The sequence below is a fragment of the Protobothrops mucrosquamatus genome, unplaced genomic scaffold, assembly GCF_001527695.2.
Source record: "Protobothrops mucrosquamatus isolate PMUCROS unplaced genomic scaffold, P.Mucros_1.0 scaffold664, whole genome shotgun sequence".
NCBI classification, from domain to species: Eukaryota; Metazoa; Chordata; class Lepidosauria; order Squamata; family Viperidae; genus Protobothrops; species Protobothrops mucrosquamatus.
The window spans coordinates 247,070-268,236 of record NW_015386952.1 but is presented as its reverse complement, the minus strand read 5'-3'; the positions used below and the strand labels follow the sequence as shown (position 1 = coordinate 268,236).

At 35.6% G+C, this 21,167-nt stretch overlaps 1 protein-coding gene across 1 annotated transcript in view; it reads right to left on the bottom strand.

Annotated features, from left to right (window-relative positions):
* The window catches only part of FGF14 (fibroblast growth factor 14), a 123,749-nt gene extending 102,978 nt beyond the window's left edge, over positions 1–20,771 (bottom strand). Inside the window, exon 1 of the mRNA XM_015818008.1 lies at positions 20,576–20,771. Within this exon, the coding sequence (XP_015673494.1) occupies positions 20,576–20,771 (196 nt within the window). The remainder of the gene's footprint in view (positions 1–20,575) is intronic.
* Positions 20,772–21,167: the final 396 nt, after the last annotated feature.

The following is a 21,167-nucleotide window of genomic DNA, read 5'->3' as shown; positions in this document are numbered from 1 at the left end:
GGTGGTGTGGTGGGGGTGTTTGATTTTTATTCCCCCTGTCTGCTGGGTGGTTGCAGCAGGTTTTGGTCACTTCACATGACCCTGGGACACTGTGACCGTCATAAATATGAATCAGTTGCCAAGCATCGGAATGTAAATCACAAGACCCTGGAGATGCTGCAACATTCCAGCTGATCGGTGCTTCTTCTGGGCTCAGCAGAAGTGCCAGGATCAGTGCTGCTTTCCAGCTGATTGGTGCTTCTTCAAGGCTCAGCAGAAGCACCAGGATTAGCACCGAGCTCCAGCTGGAGCCTGGCACTGATCCTGGTGCTTCCGCTGAGCCCTGACAGCCCTGCAGCTCCAGCCATCTCTCGCTCAGGCTTGTGCAGTGCTGCCACCGGTTCAGCTCATTCCCCTCCCCCGCTACCACTTTTCTAGGATGGTCGCGTACCACCTGCCAGGTGCCAATATGCCCAGGTGGTGCCCGTACCACTGATTGAAAAGCCCTGCTTTAGTGAATGGTTCAGCGTTCTACATAGTGTAAGACAAATATATGTAATGTCCCCATCGCTATTTAATGTATCTATGAATAAATGTAAAGGGGATGTTTGCAGTGATAGTAGAGATGTATTAACTAGAGCTGTGAATCTCTGTACATTTTGGCACGCAAACTACATTATATTATTAGCGGAAAACCAAATGATTTGCAATGAATGTTAGGCAAAATGTATGTGCAATAAGAAATATAGATCTGAAAAGGAATTATATCAAAGACAAAGTTGTGTTTCGTAGTGAAAATTATTGCAAATTATATGTTGATGGAAAAAATAAATATAAGCAAGTAGATGCAACAATGTACTTTGTTGGAATGTTTACTAATTAGTTAATTAATCTATAAAATTTTTATGGATGCCCATTTTACAGAAAATGACTCTGGGCAGTATAACAATCAATAAAACAATAAATATAAAACAATCATTACATAAAACCATTTCAAATGATTATTAAAAATATCAAAACTATAAAAGCAAATTTAAACAAAAAAAGAAAAGAATAGATGAAGGGATGCTAGTAATAATAGTACCAACTCACAAATTCACCTATGCCCTGGGGTCCCCAGGCCTGAGGGACCTCCAAAAGCTCAGAAGTGATGAGGCCAATTTCATCTCTTGGGGGGGGAGGAGAAGATTTCACAATTCAGCCGCCACATCCAAAATGGCCGGCCATCTAGGGCCAGCTCCCTGGATGACGGAACCACTAACATTCTTTTGCATCTGGTGGGATGGGCAGATGAAGATATCCCAGCCCCACTAACAATAGGGAAATGGATGGAAATATTTTAAGAATTGTGAATATTTATTTATATTATTTTCTTTGAAAAATTTAATTGGCTACCCATCTTAAGCATAATAACTCTGGACAGCTAATGATACACACCAATGTAAAGTATAATTAGAATAAACATAATACAAAATACAAAAGTTGACACATCTCACACATCACAATCTCCAAACTTGTCTATATCAGGTTCCATTAACAGCCTGGGCTCCCCTAATTAATTAATCTTGGCTTTTAGAAAGTTAGGAGATAGTATGAAGTTTCCTGTAAGAACTGCATGTTGAAAGAAGGGGCAATGAATGTGACTGTTCTGCTGTGAACTTTATTATACAGTTATGAGAACGATACCAGCAAAAATGAAAACGAATATAGCAGGAAAGGTTTACTTCAGAAACATGTGTGGTAGAATAAGAAGAGATTGACAGCTACCAGGAATGGGGACTGAATATGAAAGCGAGAGATCTGTAAGGAAGATGTATATTGAGGAGGTTTGTTCTAACAGAGAATGAATCAGGACTGAACTGCAAAATAAATACATGGGTCAAGAGAAAGGGGAAAAGCAAGAGAGTTTCATGCATGGATGGAGCTGTTGAAATCTTCAAATAGCGTCGAAGAGTAAAATCAATGCCGTATGTGGTGTAAGAATAAGGAAGGTTTTCAAGGTTTGAACGTTATAGTGAATGATACTACTTTAAGTAATTAATATTTTCTTTTTTTATTATTGCATACTTTCTTTTGTTTATTTGTTACTCGTTTCCTGCACTTTTTATAACATTGCTACCCTTCCATGGAATACTGTGATAAATATGTGTTAATCTACAATGTGTTCACTATAGGTTTTAGATTCTATTCCATTTTTATTTAGCTACAAATATATTTATTTGTTTGTTTATATCTTATCTTTATTATTTTTGTAAACAACTCAAAAGTGGCAAATATACTCCTTCCTCCTATTTTCATCACAGCCCTTCATTAAAAATTATCTATTTTTCTATTGACCCAGGATCTATAATTTTGAGTATATCATTTAAAGTAATCATAGTAATGCTAAACTACAAATCATATTAATACACTTATGAATATTAAACTAAAATATGTCAACTGTGGGGCAAGCCACAGTGCTCCCTCTATTCCTTAATGAAGTTGACAGTCAACTGCTTTTAAGCAAATTGACACATCAAATAAATATGAAAAAAACATTCATTGAAATTAATCTTATCTCAAACTCTTAAGAAAGCTATTAAAATTCTTGACTGGTTAATACAGAGTATTCCAACTCTTTATCAAAGAGTCTTGTAAACAATTAATATATATTTTGATGTTACTGCTACTGAGAAGTTTGCTCTTCATAGAGCTGTTGGTTTGGTTTCATAACCAGTTACTAAAAGGCTACATGCCATCTGCTCATCTCTCTCCCACCAGGGCACTACAGGACGTTCCTTTTGAGGTTATACAGACCTATGTTGATTCCTAAACTATCACAACCAGATTGGATCCTGATTTATTGCTCTTGCCTATACACAAGAAAATAGTCGATTAATAGTCAATTCTAAATTGGTGCTAGATAAGAATTCAAGGTGGGCTGGAAGTTGGATCGCTTGTGGAAACATAACGACTCCAAGCTGATTCCTCTCTTCACTATGCCCCCAGGCCAGGGGAAGGCTCAGGAATTCTGGGAGTTGAAGTCCACGAGTCATAAAAGAGCCAAGGTTGCCTACCCCTGCCCCAGGCTCTGCTTCTTCTACTACTACATTTTTTTAAATCAGGTAATGAATGGACTTGGTAGTATTCATCCCAGTATGGTAATGCCAAAACCAAGGTACATGGCTACTCTTTTTCTTACATTTCAATTAAGCCCGTGGCTTTTGCTTTTTCATAAGAGTTGATATAACTAATTTTCTAACAGGTAACAATAGAAAATGTAGTCTGTGTTTAGATTCAGGAATTACAGTGTGAGTGAATTACCTTTCTTTCTACATAAGATTCAAAATCAGTATGAAGATGAAGCGGTATGTTTGCCTTTCAGGTTGGGTCAACTCTATAAAATAGCATGAGCTAAAACCATCAAGAATAATTATTAATCATTGCTATGTACTGATCTCCTATATGTTATTAGTTAATTATAGTAGAATGCATTTATACAAAAGTAAATAGTAATACATTTGTTTTAATGACTTCTATGACTTAGCATATTTTTTATTTATTTATTTATATTTCATACTAGCTGTACCCGGCCATGCGTTGCTGTGGCTCAGTCTGGTTAAATCGTAGCGTGTGTTGCTTTTACGTCCAACAGATGGCGGTTTTTCAAAAAAGCATGTTTTTACCTGTCACACGTGTGACATCAATATAATATAGGTATATAAAAACACATGTGTATTTGAATGCAACGTTGTGTCAAAATTTCAAAGCAATCGGTGAAGAACTTTCGGAGATTTAAGATTTTGAACAAACGAACATTTACATTTTTATTTATATAGATTTCTAAACTGCACATCTCCCTCAAAGAGTGGCTCTGGGAAGTGTACATTGTAATATAATTGATAAAATAAAACAACTTATCAAACATTAACATTAAAATTAAAATTAGGTTAGGATTTAATTGTTTTTTAAAAATATAGAATAATGACATTATAAAATTCAAAAGGGTAAAAATCCCAAGTTGGATGTTTAATACTGGTTATTACAAGCAGGGGAACTCTCGTGGGACTAGTCAGCCCCACAGTTGCATAGTCCTCTGTGCCCCCCCCCCAGGCTGCAGAGCCAAGTTTTGACTCCTTTGTGGAAAGCCAAGAGAGTGGGGGCTTTTCTCATGTCTGGGGGCAGAATGTTCCATAATGCAGGGACAGTGGCAGAGAAGGCTCTCTTCCTAGACCCCGGCAAATAAAATTCCTTGACTGACGGGGCCTGCAGCATGCCTTCCTTCCCTGAATGACTGAGATGGGTGATGTGATGGGGCGAAACCAGTTTTGTAGGTATCCCAGCCCTATACCACATAGGTATGACCAACCCCTTGAAATGGACCCAGAAGCAAACTGATACCCAGTGCAGGTCATGGAGCAAAGGTGTTACATGTGACCTTTGAGCACCCAGTATGGCTTGCGTGGCCACATTCTACATCAGCTGAAGCTTTGGATACTTTTCAAGGGTAGCTCCATGTACAGCACGTTGCAATAATCCAATCACCAGGGCATGAGTAACCAAGTGAAGAGTCCCCTTGTCCAGGAAAGGGCACAATTGGCACACAATGTGGAGTTGGGCAAAAGCCCTCCTGGCCACAGTTGCCACCTGCTCTTTCAGTAAAAGCTATGAGTCCAAGAAGACCCCAAATTACAAACCAGATCTGTCTGGGTTGTGCAACTCCATCCAAGACCAACGGTGATAAAACTCCTGGGTACTCAATATCTATAGCTGCTGTTACCTACTTGGGCAATGAAACACCCGAAAGAAAACAAGCAAGCTCAGAGAGCACCAAAGACTCCATACACCACATACTCAATTTAATAAGCTGATCTGATACGGCTGACTTGGAATTTGAATAGGCCACATATAAATAATTTTACACAAATCCTATGTATTCTAATTTAGAAAATAGAACAATAATTTTAAAAAATAAGTAAAATAAGTAAGTTCTTTTTAATCACCCACTTTATGTCAGTAAGCATCAGCATGGGCACAAATAACTGTAGCACATGAATAGAACACCACCCAGGTGTTACTTTGTTATGCCCAAATAGCTATTCTGATTATTATTCTTAAGCTTAAAATTTAAAATTCTAAGATCTTTCAGTTGAGATTCCCTGCTGTGCACATCAGTGACAAGTAGGGTGTTTGGCTAGTTTACAATTTTGAACTGAATATCTAATAAAAGTAATGTAATCTGGCCTCAACACCTGTCTCTTTCTTGTCTCTTCAATTTCTATGTATCCTATCTATCTATCTATCTTTGTTCATAGATGGCACTGAGAACACCATCAGATCGTGCTTTTGTTATCTGTGATGCTTAGAGTGCGATTCTGAAAACTGCGTGGAGGTATGAGGTAGTGCAAAGACAGCAACTGCTTCTTACTCTTTAAAGTAGAGATCCCCAACCCCAGGGCCATGGACCACTACTGGGCCGTGGCCTGTTTGGAACTGGGATACGTGAATGAATGGCTAGCGCATATGTGCAGCTCAACTTGCGCAAGGGGCAGTCCATCTTACATGTGTGTAGCTTGACTTGCACCAGTAGCAAGCCAGTACACAGCTTGACTTGCGGGACTGCTGCTTTAATGCAACTTTTATCTTTTTACAGTATGAATGACTGTATGTGTCATGTGATCCTGGGAAAATATGTACTCCTTTAAAAGGCTATAGCAAGGATTACATTTCATCCGCCCAGATGTTTTGTAATATCTTTTCAGAATTGCATTATCCAGCTGTATTATACGTGTAAATCTTAAACAGCTAGCTTATTGTCCATCAATAAGATGACTTCTTTTTTCTTCCATGTTTCTTAGGTCCTCTTTTTCATTTCTATAAAATGTTTACTGTTTATATTCTTCTGTACTATCTTTCCTTCTTAGTTCACCACACCATTAGTCTATATACTATATACTTTCCTAACAATATTGTGCTCCAATTTTGTGTCAACTCTCAGAATTCTCAGCAAGTGCCAATTCTGAGAAACTTTGGGAGATGAAGTTCACACACTGGAAAAGTGATATTTTAAGAAAGGTTTTTTTGGACTATTTATTGGGACTATAGTATATATTTATCATTATCTGTAATTATCCTCCGCTTCTTCCTCAATGATTTTTTTTCTTAAGATTATTGATTCTCTTTTGACTTCTTTGAATTTGCCCACAGGAAGGTGAGCATTTCCCTAAATAATTAACTATGAATTTGTTGTACAGAACACTATCTTGCACTTGCTTAGTAAAAGAGGCCATTAGCAGTTAGAAGAAGGTGCAAATAACTGAAGGCAAGTCTATCATATTTTACATCTTACTGTAAAATAAATAGGTCAACAAAAAGGGAAAGCCGGGCACTGAACAATATTTTTCTGTGCTATTTTTTTCTAATTCTTTTTATCTTAAATTCATCCTCCTTCTAGGTAAATATGGAACAGTGAAGAAAGTAACTCTTATGGAAGAAAAACAATAACATTCCAAATCATGAATCAACAATAAAACCAATGGAAGGAACAGATTTAAAATTACAACCATAATTTTTTTTATGAATTAAATGCAAAATTGATCAGTTGTTTCTATATACCTATTTCAAAAAGATCCTTTTGTTTATAAAGCACAATATAATCAGAGACTAAAGAGTGCAGAGAAGAGCAACTGAGATGATTAGAGGACTGAAAGCTAAAACATACAAAGAAGGTTACAGGGATTAGGTTTGTCTATTTTAATGATAAGAAGGACTAGGAGTGACCTGACAGTAGTGTTCCAATATCTAAGGGGCTGCCACAAAAAAGAGAGAGGTCAACCTATTCTCCAAAGCACATGAAGGCAGGATAAGAAGCAATGGATGGAAATTAATCAAGGACAGAACTAACCTAGAACTAAGAAGAAATTTCCTAACAATTACAACAATTAATCAGTGGAATAACTTGCCTCCAGAAATTGTGGGGGCTGCAACACTGGAGGCTTTTAAGAAGAGGTTGACAACCATTTGTCTGAAATGGTAAAGGGTTTCCTGCTTAAGCATGGGGTTGGACTAGAAGACATCCAAGATCCTTCCAACTCTGTTATTCTGTTATCAAAAATATACATTTGTTTAAAAAATATGCCTTATTTGTGAGAGACTATAGCATATTAAAAAGAAGAATATGTCAAAAGAAAACATAGGATCATTCATTTAGACATGAAAGTGTGAAAAATGCCTTAAATCATAAACTCAGGTTTGTTTGTTTTTCAATCTTGAATTGATGAATTTGGAAGGGATGAGCTATGTTTCCACCTCAGAGAATCTCGAATAATATATTTTCCCATTTATCTTTCTGCATCCTGACTTGTTCTTTTTAGAAATTATCATCAAGATTATTTATTATTATTTAGACACTTGTACAGGGGGCACAGTAGCCTAGCCATTAAGACACTGGGCTCAACTGGAAGGTTGGCTGTTTGAGACCTAAGTACTGAGTAACGGAGTGAATTTCCATTACTTGCCCCGCCTCCTGCCAACCTAGCAGTTCAAAAGCATGCAAATGCAAGTAGATAAATAGGTACTATTTTGGTGGAAAGGTAATAGAATTCAGTGCACCTTTGGCATGTAATCATGCCAGATGCATGACCACGGATGCTCTTCAGATAACGCTGGCTCTTTGGCTGTGAATCAGAGATGAGCACCACCCCCTAGAAATGGACATGACTGACCTTCCCCCCTTTTACAACAACCAGTGAAAATGGCAGATATACTATAGAGAGAGAAAGAGAGAGAGAGCAAGACAAGCTGAGGGAAAACAGTCAGCCAACACCTTTATGGACCTTATAACGTCACGAAATGCTAACTACACTTTTGATTTGTTCAGAAATCTTCTTTAGATTGGATATTAAGCAACATTAAAAGATAGAAAAGAAAACAGAAACTGCTTTGATAGTAAAACCATAAAATCAGCATTGGCTACTGTTTTATGACAAAGCAGACTCTCCAAAACAATTGTATTTGTTTATATTCAATGGGGATTTTTTAAAAAGTTGGGACGAGCAGACCAAAACTGGTTTCTGGTAAGGTGTACTTTCTTGTTTATATGTTTGTTTATTTTTTTTAAAAAGCTATAAAGTATTCTGTACACTAGATCAATTGGGAAGAGGGTATCTGTACTTATTCTTTTAAATGAATTCATGATTAGTATGCAAAAAGTCTGCTCTTATTTACTAATACCGTTTTTTTCAAAGTTAATGATGGAATAAATTCTCTGCCATATCTACATGTATAACTTCTGTTTCAGCTGCCTGCACTGCAAATTGCTTTTTTGAAAACGGACAAAAAATGGTTGGAGTTTGTTAGTGTTAGTGTTCCAGAGCCTCTGGAAATTTAAAGTCTCAGATGCAGTCGCAGCAGGATCCATAGCAGGCAATTTAATCTTATCTTTAAAAAGAGAGCAGAAAAAGTGGTGACTGATCACTATCATATTGAGATAAAGACTTTTTTTTGTTATTTTAATACATTCATAGACAAGAATTTACTATAAGGGATTAAACCCATATTTCAGAACACTGAAGCTTTTTTTATATCTTAATATTTTATGAAATGTTACCAAGGTCGTGACCGAACTTGTATACCTATCCCATTTCATTTTTCTTTCTTGATACCAGATTCTGGTAAAAATCTTCCTACTTTTTAATGTTTTCTACTTTTTGCATTTCCTATTTTTTAACGTTTCTTCACCCCCAACTTCAGGTTGAGTTTACTACATTTTTTCATGAATAAATATTAAAATTCTATGAGTCTATCCCTATGACTAAAAGTTCACCTAAAAGACAAGTCCCATCACTGGGAAGAAGAAATGTCTGTTTCCAGGATAATTAGAAACAAAATATTTACATCTGCAGCACAAACAATGCATAGCCATCATAGACTCACTATGTGTTTATTATGCCATGTAATTATATCCTGAAAATGTGAGTGCCTACAAGATGCATGATTTACGGTCACGTATACAAGTAGTCCTCATCTTACAATCATTTGTTTAGTGACCATTCAAAATTATAACTGCACTGAAAAAAATGACATATGACTGTTCTTCATACTTTATGACTGTTGTAGCATCCCTATGGTCACATGGTCAAAATTTGGATGCTTGGCAACTGGCATGTATTTATGACGGTTGTAGTATCCCAGGATCATGTGATCACCTTTTACGACCTTCTGACAAGCAAAGTCGATAGGGAAGCTAATTTAACAACCGCAGTGATTCACTTAATTGTGACAAGAAAGGTTATAAAATGGAACAAAATTCACTTAACTCTCTTGCTTAGCAACATAAGTTTTGGGCTCAATTGTGGTTGTATTAAGGATACCTGTATTTTATATGATTAACCTATAAAATCCTATTCAATATATAGGATATGCGATTCACCTAACAGTTCCATAGCAAGTGTGCCCTGTCCAAGAGCCTCCACTGCAAGATAATCTCAAGTCTTCCCTGCAGATTAATGGATAATATGATATCCAATAAAACCTCAGGTAATCCTGGTTTAGCGATAAGCCTTGGTGGCACAATAGTTAGAATGCAGTACTGCAGGCTACTTCTGCTGACTGCTGGCTACCTGCAGTTTGGCAGTTCGATTCTCACCGGCTCAAGGTTGACTCAGCCTTCCATCCTTCCGAGGTCGGTAAAATGAGGACCCAGATTGGGGGGGGGAATATGCTGACTCCGTAAACTGCTTAGAGGGCTGTAAATATTCATAGTTACAACAGTGATCAAAAACTAATTTTACAACCAATCCTCTCATTTATGACTTTCATAAGTCTCTAAAGAAAGGAAAGTTGAAATAAGATCATAAGCAGTCTCAGTTTCACTTAGCAACTACTTCATTTAATAACCAAGTTGCTAGTCCCAGTTGTGGTTGCTAAATGAGAACTGTACTTCTTGTTTCAGAGTGACTATAATCTTGGATTCCCTCAAACTAGAGGAAATTTCTTTTGTGCTGCACAAAGCACTCTAACCCTCTTTGTGAAGTGTTTGGAGCAAATTTAATGTAACTAATACCTCCTTTTGCCCATTGAGTGTGACACAGGCTAGAAAGTTTGCTTTCCCTGGCATAATACATTGAATCAATGAATTAATCAAATGCTATTTATTCATACATCCACTGAATCATAAACTAACCAAGCAGATATAAATTAGCAAACAAAGAGAAATCAAAGGCTAAAACTAACCTAGCTTAGCATGTGCATAAATACGACTATTACTTCTTTAGCTGACCTTGGTGAGTGTGCTGTACAAAACCAGTCAATTGTGAAATAAAGGGGAAATAGGCTCATGGGCACCATTAAGCATCTTGTATAGTAAGATTTACAGAACTCTTAGATTCTCATCTAGCTAAATTTAGTTACTGTTCATCCTCAGTGAAGATAAGTTAATTGCAGCAAAGGCCGTTGATTTTGAGCATGATTAGCTTTTGCTGGAGCATTTCCATTATTTTGTTTATCATTGTCATGGCAATGAGATTAAAAAGGAGACTGAAAAAATGCATAGAAATGTCATCAAAGATTATTTAAAATTTTCTACTATATTTTCACATCTAATATTGACATAGAGAATATGGTAGCATCTAAAACACCATAAGGAATATTATAGCCAGAATCCATATTCCTGAAGTATACTACTTTCATCAGTATAATTTATAAAAAATACCATTAAAATTATATGCTTTCCATTTCCTATCTGATAATAGCAACTAGGAAAATGTATTAATTACTGTATGTAACCAAACTCAACATTCTAGATAATGTTGTATCAGACTGGGTGATCCACCTCTTTTCTTTCTAATTCTGCAAAACATTATGACTGGATCTCAGAATGTGCTACCATTTTCAATCCTTGATAATTAAATAAATGTAAGTAGTTTATTTCATTCTCTCAGAAAATCCTAATGAATACTTGAGAAAGTTGTGAAAACGGAAGTTGAAAATACATGCACAAAAAAAACAATCGCATGTTGAACCCTATGGAAATTATGCCGGAATCAAATTTTCTAACTTTTTCTCTGCTTCTAATTCCTTGTTCATAGTTTCTTCTACAGTTTTTTTCAGTTCATATTCAGAAGTAAACCAACTACTCTTTTCTCCTCTTTTTCAGTCTATTCCTTACCATACTGCATTCCTAATCAAGACAAAAACAATTAGGACATTTATCATTTATTTAGGAAGTTTGTAGAAGATAACACTGCACCCACTGGGATCAAAAATACTCTAGAAATATTTACAATTATTTAAGAATTTATTTATATATATTTATTGAATGTACATGACCCCTTATCTTAAATAAATATCTTAAGTTTTATCTTGAAATCTTGGATGGCTAACAATACTAATGAAACCTTAAAATACATAAACAAATTAAAAATAACCATAATGCAATTGCCAAGATTCAATAACAAATTTCCAATACAACTATGCCTACCTTAGGTTCACAAAACATCTTGTCCACAACTTGGGAGAAGCACTAGGTTTTTTTCAGCTTGTCATAAACACCAGGGCTCTGAAGTGTTTTTGTAACAGTTGTGACTACTGTTCTGTCATTATTTATATATTTTTAAGTTTTGTTATTTATATAATTTTTCAACACACTACTTAAATGAGAGGGATTTCATCATTTCAGACACTTCTTTGACAAGTTTAAATGTTGTGTGAGGATTCAGAAATAAGAACTATATAGCAGTATGTAATAATATATGAAAACTAAATATACAATTTGGAAAGATGATCCTATGTATGAACAACATTGATTTGGCTAGATGTTTATAGCACCATCATATGAAGAAATTAGACACATGGATCAAATTATAGGATTCTAAAACTGGAGCAATATTGTCCTGAATTCCTATAATCAAGGAAATAGTTGTTGGCTAAGATTTACTATATTTGTGTAGTAATAGTTCAACCTGATATTTCTATATGATCTCCCTAAATTAGTTTATGCTGTTCATTGAAATACATCAAATATCAAAAAGAATGATTCAGCACTAACAAAAATGTAACCATTAATAATAATATTACTTTTATCATACACTTGAAGGAATCTTGGATTCAGAGCAACTGAAAGTCAAGAATGAATTCAATAAACCATTAATGATTTCTAATTAATTTATTTGGGAGATCCTGGAGCTATGTGCACTACATATGCAAGATGGTAGCATAGTAAATAAATAAATAAATATTGCAGGACAAGATTGAAATTTCCAGTTTTAATTTCCAACAAAATTACCTTATTTGTATCCTGCCTTTATTATTTTTTTACAAATAACTCAAGCAGAAAGCCATTTCATCCAAATGTAGAGGTGTAGAGTTTTTTGGTCATAAACTAACAACAACAAAACCTCACTGGAACAAACCTGTTTGTCACCCACAGCTCTCTTGATAGAGGTACAATGAAAATTCTATTATACATAAAATATGAGAAGAGCCAGGTAAGTATCATTCCCTGCTATATATGACTGGCTAGCTGGCTGCTTACAACCTTACTTTGAGGTTATGTCCCAACCTCAGTAATTTAGCGATTCATACTTTGAGCACTGTTTGACTGGACTACTGCAATGTGCTTTACATGGAGCTGCTTTTGATGAAGACCCAGAAGCTGCAGCTGGTATGAAATATACTAATGACAAGATTACTGGCAAGGATGCCCTGCCAATATAAAATGATTAAATAAGCTTTGTTGGTTATCAAAAACTCTTCCAATTCCATTTCAGAGTGCTAGTCATTATGTTTAAAGTTCTAAACAATGCAGCAACAGGACACATTTGCCAACCTCTTGCTACCATTGAATCCGTTTGTCTGGTCCAGTTGAAAGGACTACGGAAGGGTCTCCTCTCCTGGTTAGAGTCACAGGTCATAAGCAAGATGGCAGGTCTTCTCTAATAGGCCCCATCTCATGCAATACTCTTCCTGCAGAAGTGTCTGAAAGCTCCACCATACTGCAATATGCTTATCTATTTTATCCCTATGTGCTTTTCCTTTCAATTGACTGTAAACACCTCTTTTGATTTTATATTGGGTTCCAGCTCAGCTTTTGTGGTGAATTATATCTTTTGATTCAGATATATGGATTGATTCAGATTTAGTTATTTATTCTATTTTTAGTTTGATGTTGTAAACCACACTCCTTTGGGATTGAACTGGGTTATAAATACTGTAAAATAAATGATATATTCTATAAACATTTTTTTCCTGTTCTTTCTAATCCATGAACAAGAGCTAAACTGAAATGTTTAATTGTTCCATGAAATACAATTTTTTTTTAAAAAAACCTAATTATATAGAAATTCTGATTAATTGATTCTTAAACAGGATTTCCCATCAAAAATACAAGTGTTTTATATAATTTCCCACTAATCATCTGTTCACTATTTGTATACAAAAATAAAATAGAAATTTCTATATACTGCACATTTCCAGTGTGGGTATGTCTTTGAAATAACACCCCAATCTAGCACATGACAGCTATATACAACAATGACATGCACAATGTGCAATATATCTGCATGGCAATATATTTTTGGTCTTTGGACATCATTTACTGATATATTATCTATCTAGAACATCAAATAAATGCAGGTAATGATGTTTCTTTTGTGTATTTCACAAAGAAAAGATTAATACAGACCCGTATCTAATTTTTCATTTCATGACATTAGCCATTCAGAATACATTATTATGCACCATTCTGATAGTGTTAGGGGCTGTATATTTTTCATTGATACTGTGTTTTAAAAATTAAATTGTTAGTTACCTGCATGTATGCACATTAAAGCTTTGTTAGCTTCAAATGGACTTTATTAATGAAAAATGATGGCCCAAATAACAGCCATGGTTGCTACTAGGAGGCAGTATCTAAAATCATATCTTTTGTTCATTCCCAAAGCTCTAATTTTAGAAATGCTATTTGTTAGACGTGATGACACTATTATTCAGAAGTATTTTCAACAGAGTCCTATCATCTGTGCTTTCATATCTCTCTGGTGGTCTTATGTGCTGATATGTTCGATTTCACAGCCCATTACATCCAAATCAAATAACCCAGTCATAAAGTTGACTTTGCAATATACACTGAAAAGAGATTTTGAAAATTAATCACCACATAAAAATAGAACACGAATGAAGATTATCAACAACAAAAAATCTTTGTACATGCATGGATACATATGGTATATATGCAGTGGCGGGATTCAGCCGGCTCGCACCACTTCGGCAGAACTGAAGCTAATTTTTTGTTGCCCAGGCCCAGAATGGACTTCCAGAAGCGGCATCCACACAGAGAACCGGTTGTTCACATACTTGAATCCAACTTCTGTATATATGTATGTATATTCTCTCTCTCTCTCTCTCTCTCTCTCTCTCTCTCNAATCCTATATTCAGAAAGAATTCCAGAGGCTATAGAAAACTGTAGTATAGTATTTTTTAACATCTACACTGCATGCTTCTTTGAGATAATATAACCTCCAAAAAAACATCTAATACTGCAACAGTGCCTTTTTTTATTATCCTTAGGCAATTTTAGAAAAACCAAAAGACTGTACTTCTCATTAAATTAAATCACACTGCAAACAGAAAGGTGAGGAAAATAAAAATTATAATGCAGAATACAGATAAATGCATCCAACTGACCTCAGTTCAACTCTCAGAAAACTAAGCTGGTTGACTCTGATTAATACTTGCTACGATATCAGTTGCGAATTTTAATGCTGTACGCTAGACTAGGAAGTCTAAAAAACATCCAAGAAGAAAATAACCCTTCCATGATGCTGGCAGGAGAACAGCATGGATGTAAGGGCTGGGAGATTAATAGATTAGTTTGAAGCCTAATGGGAAAGATTCTTTCCTTTTTATCCTATTGTTTTTATTGGTTGTTCTGAGCCACATAGAATCACCTTTGTGAGATAGGTGGCCATGTAGTTTCAATGAATGAATGAATTCCATGAATTCACTAGGAGTTGAGCTCAACTTGTGGAGAGTTTATAGAAAGCACGTTCTTTATTATGAACCATTTAATAGGAAGCCCAGATAGCATCATTAAACAAAGACATGAATTAACAAATTACTAGAATAATATACTTACTTTAAAAACAAAATTATATGAATGGTTAATTTATACATGTAAGATTGTGTAATTGTAGAAAAAAATTCTTTCAAGAGAAGAGGCAAAAAATAATCATCTTATCTGCAACACTTTTTGATAGTTTTAGCCAATTACTGTATGTACTGAAGTGTCAGTAAAATATATTCCCAGAAGATGTAGATTATATGGCATTATGTAGATACTCGACTGCTATATACTGTCATATAGCAAAGGTTTTTTGTGGGATGTGATTCCTCAGAAGTAATCAGAAGTATTTCCCCAGAAGTAATCAGCTCCTTGGAGTGCCATTTTCCCCTCATGTGTTTTATTCTATATGGAATTTCTCATGTGAGCGACTAGATGTTTTATTTGATATGTAAGTTACACAAAGGGTGCATAGGACATTCAAAAAAATAGTGCCATTGTAAACATGCAACCAGGTACCTGTTATTTTTTTTCAACAAGATAGTATTTTCAGTGAACTTAAACTTCTTTAAGAAAAATATTATCAATTGGTCATTTAAGAAAGATGCAAATGAAACTAGTAAAATGTTCTCATTTCAATTTTCTAACATACAGTAATTAACTGCTTAACTGTTATCCTAGAATCAAATGATGACTGGATTAAGGCTGCAATTTTGCACGCTTATCTGGGAGAAACTTCTGTAGCAACCAATCTAAAGTGCAAATTATACTATCTACCTAGGAATTATCCCCATTAAAGTCATCAGAATTTACTTCCAAATAAATACAAGAAAACTGCAAAAAGTTTATTTAATTGTATTTAATCACTATATTTTAAAATATTAAAAAGTTAATCATACTTTTAATCATTAACAATAACAGGTAAAACTTGACTGAAAACTATTTAACAATCTGAGTAGATCTCTGGTCTATTCAGGGATTTATTGTACAAGAAAATGATTTTTGATGGTAGCTTAGCAGTGTGGCTGAGAAAATTTTCTATATTAATAATTGCAACTGTGATGACTCAATTAGGACAAAAGATCAACAGAAACAATAACAAAATGTAAGCACATTTAATTGTTTTTATTGTCATTAAATTATGTTGGGCTTTCCTTCAATTGTTGTTCACAACTATTTTCTGGCATTCCAACCTAATCCTAACATAGTTCCATGAAAGTATGAAAAGTTTCAGCACATAAGATAACACACTTAAAGTACATCTACTAAAATCAGTGAAAGTTAATCATTGGTAACTCAAATAATATTTAATTTCTAATTATGATTCAATTCATTAGGTTAGCTCAGACTTTTCACCAATCAAGATCTAATTACTGAATTGAGTTGAACTGGTTTGCTCCTTCACAACATATATTGTTTAAAACAAGTTCTGATCATAGATGATCAATAAAACTGATCACACAACCTGTGGACTTGGAAAATAATCTGATTTGTGATGAGCTTAAGATGTTTGCAAAACAATCTTTTTTCCTTACAAGCAATAAAAATGTATCAAAATAAAACTTACACATGAATAGTTGTTTATATAACTGCTATGATATATGGTTAAAGAAAATATTTGTCAATATTTTTCCATTTTTAAAATTCATGTTTTGGAGAACAGTGATTTTTGTTTCTAAAGTTAAATCACATTTAAGTCATCATATTGAGGAAGCAAATATACTTTTATATTGTAAAAAACAAGGGATATGGTCATATTGTCATATCTACTAGATTTACTATTTAAAACAAAAGAGTTAAAAGGAAAAAGAACCAAACATTTTATAAATGGTTTCTAGGAATATTCTCTATAAATGTTCTATATCTGAATACTGAAATACAAAAAAGGGAATGCCTTGAATGAAGGTGAAATGAATAAATTACAATATTACACAAATATACATTCAATGTTTTCATCTTTTTTATCTTTTGAAGTGATAGTACATGGCTGAAGAAGCATTTCCTAATAGAAAATTAATCAGCTTTATGACTTGGACATGTTGGATTTCCTGCTTTTTAACATAGTCACTGTACATTTTAAGTTACTTTTATTTAAGACCATTATTGACATAATAAACATTATGATTTAAAGCTAGCAATTCATTCACTTTAATTTTATAGATATATTATTGAATACAGTTCTTCTTTCATTGGGTAATCTTAAGTAAATATAAATAGATATAATGCATATCTCATCTCCGTACCTAAACCCTGAAAGTATATGTTACTATTAGTGTCATTTTATTCTATAAAAATACAGAATGCTGTATTATTAAGTTGCATGTCATAGATTAACTGAATGACAAATATCACATTTTATGAGAAATCGCTTTCTTACAACTTTCAAAATAAAATTTTTACAAAATTGCTAAGTCTTCCAATGCCTTTGCTATAAACTAAGAAATGTGGTTACAAATTGATCCATTAATGTTGCTTTGTTGACAAAATTGCTATTAAGCAGGCACAGAATTTAACTATAAACATCACTATTCTATTTAGCTATGCCATTGCTAAATCACACTTGTAATGACAGTGTAAAGCTTTAAAACTCTTTTTATTCTTGATCTATTCATTTAAAGATATTCTTTTAGTCTTCCTTACACTACTGAAACTTCTTAAGTATAATTTATGCACTAAGTAAGATATCAGTTATGAAGTATGGATCGCTTTCTTAGCCAAGGAAAACATTTTAATATTGCTCTCTAGTACGTTTGGTAATTTGATCAATACATTGTTTTACACATAAAGGAGAAATTAAAAAATCGTGCAGAATTTTCAAGTAAAACAGGGAAAAACATCTTGGGAGAAATCAAGGACATTTTCTTTGGGTATGAATAATATGAACTTTGACCCTTTGCAAATATAAGGTGTAACCAGAATAGGAAATTCTCTAAACCATGAGAGCAGCTTGTTTATCACACCTCTTTATATGATATGCTTATGTTTTGGTCAAATTCATTTGTACAATGAGAATATATAAGCCAGCATTTCTGCCCCACCCATACTATCCACTGAACTATGAACACAGAGAGAGCATGATAGAGAAAAACAAAAATACACAACATCTGGTATATTAGCTTGTCTAAAGATTCCCTAAATTATAGCTCTTTGCCGTGGAAGATCATCTTGGTGATTGCACAGGTGAAAAGAAATACAAAATAATAAATTGAAGGTGAGGTGGAAACCACGTAGTGTTGTATTGTTCACAGAAAGGGAAGAAATGGAATAAAATGAATATAAACTGAAGAGGAAGAGGCAAGTGTTAGGGGGGTATCCCAAAACCTGGTAGTGTATCCCAGAATGCAAAGGAAGACAATCACTAAAAGTCAACATAATCAGAGTGAGACAGCCATAACATGCAAAGACCGGTTGTTATGGAATTGGAATTTCCCTATATTTACTCATTAAGGGTTCTCCACTTCAATTTATCTGAATACTTAAAGTTACAGTGCCATCAAATGTCTAACACATCCTATCTTGCTCATTTATTAATTTTTGAAAATCAGTCAAAATGCACTGAATGCTACATTTATTATCCCATCTCAAATTGTCACATTTTTTCATGTGCATCTTTTGGACACTTTAGTTTATCATAGATTGGGCAGTTTGTTCTCTGGTCAGGCTTATTTTCCTATAAAAACTTTGTTTCCTTCTCTTCATGTAAATTGTTAGTATTGGAAAAAATATAAATTATCTTTTACATTAGAAAAATTGCCTTCAAATAGATTTTGTTAAATTTATTAATATTAAGACAATCTTCTGGGGGAAATGAAAGCAATGAGTAAATCAAACATAACTGGTTTTGGAGATTTACTTTTAAATCATATGTTTTTTCCATTACTGATTTTGTCTTACAGTACACATACTATTTTTCTCCTTGTTATCTCTCCAGGGCTTCAAGATTTCTTAACCATTTTCACACAATTGTATTGGAAACAAGTTGGAATACTGTTCATAGATCTTAAAGAGCAACATTTTCTGTTGTACTTTAAAGCCTTCTGAGAGTTTACCCAGCTCAACTAAAACATTTGGAAAAATGCTTTTTAAGCATTTTGTTCTGCATGAAAATGAAGTGGCATAAAGGATCCCAATTTGCACAGTGCCACATACCTGTTCTCGGCATTAATTATTCTAAATAATTACTAGACCCATCTCAAGCATTAGTAGCATGGTTGAGCCCATCAGAAGGCTGGGGCACAAGGCCAGACTTTTTTTTTATAATTCTCTTAACTACATCAAAAGTAAATGGATTTATTGAGAGCAGTTTTCCCAATCACTTCACCAAATATTGCAGCGTTTGAAACACAGTACTTGTAATCAAAGTACTCAAAACACAGACATGGTGGATTGTTGTTCCCTCGTTTATATAAAGTGTTATAAATACTATCAGCATCTCAGTGGTAAGCTTGATTATTGATTATAATTAAATGGATTTTTGTCTTTTTAACACTCTATAACTATACCATTTACACACACAATATAATTTAGTAGGGAGTTTAGACATTTGTTCATATGCATGCTTATGGTGGAAAACTTGTTTCAGATTACTGCTTAATGAAAGCCAGGAGAGCCACTTCTGCCAGATTAGCACTCAATGCCTCTCTACAATGGGCACTGAGTGATCTGAAAGAGCGAACGGGAAAGCCTTTTTTTCCTCAACTGCAAGTCCTAATGGAAGCAATCAAGAAAGTATGGGGAGGTCATTTCTCTTATCTATTTGTTTGTTTCCTCATTCATTCTCTCTGTCCTTTATTAAAAGGGTATAGGTAGTCCTCGATTTACAACAGTTTGCTTAGTGACCGTTTGAAATTATAACGGCATTGGGAAAAAAATGACTTCTGACCATTTTTCACACTTATGACCACTGCAGCATCCCCACGGTCACGTGATTTACATTCAGATGCTCGGCCACTGGTTTACAGTTATGACAGTTAGGGTTGCCAGGTGTCCACTATTTGAGTGGACAGTCCACTTTTTTCACATTATGTTCACTATTTTTTTTCACAAAATAGTGGACATTTTTTTTTAATTCAAAAGCTTTATGATGAAATGGTACGTAATCTAAAGCTGTACAGTCTACTTTTTTTACTACTTAACCACCCCCACCCCCACCCCGCTTGTCCGCTATTTTTGGGAAGCAGACCTGGCAACCCTAATGACGGTTGCAGTGCCCTGGGGTCACGTGATTCCCCCTTTTGCAACCTTCTGACAAGCGAAGTCAACAGGGAATCCAGATTCGCTTAACCACCATTTTGCTAATTTAACAACTGCAACGATTCGCTTAACAAACGTGGCAAGGCAAGTCGTAAAACGGGGCAAAACTCGCTTGACCCATTTCTCACTTAGCCACATAAACCGTTGGGTTCAACCGTGGTGGGTCAGTCGAAGACTACCTGTTGTAGCCCCAACTTGAGCAGCCACAATTCAAAACTTTCGCTTCAAAACACAGGCAGGCGCACACAAACAGATAAACCAGACAGCACACCCTGGCTGGCAGACACACACACACACACACACACCTTGGCGCCGCAACCTCCTCTTCTTGAGCCCAAAGATGCGGACCTTGGAGAAGATATCCACCAGGTTGCCATTGCAAAGCCCGCGGTTCTTGCTGGGGCTGCTGCGCCTCCTGTTGGCCGAGGGCCGGTCCCAGTGCTGCAAGTCGCGCGCTTGGCGCTTCTGGCGGATCAAACCGCTGGCGATGGCCGCGGCCATGGCCTCTCCGTCCCGCGCTTCCCTCGCGCGCCCGGCTCAAGCTCCGCGGAAAGGGCGCCGGGCTCGGGCTCCTCAGCCTAGGCGCGAAGCCATCGCCCTACGGCCAAGGGCAAAGGACGGGAAAAGTCACGAGGTCACCCACACCCGAAGCCCTCCTCAGGGCTCCGGACCGAACCAAGAGCGCAGCAACAAGCAGCAGCCACGGCGGCTTGTGGCGGCTGGTCTAGATTGCGATACTGCCTCCGCGGCTCGGCTCGGCTCATGCCTGGTTCTCCATGGCGGCGGCGGCAATTGCCGCTTCCCTCGCTCGGGTCACCGCCGCGTCTTCCTCCTCCTCCTCCTCGTCAGAGCTGCCGCCGAGTGCTTCGGAAAGCAGCATCTGGAAAGTGCCCGCTT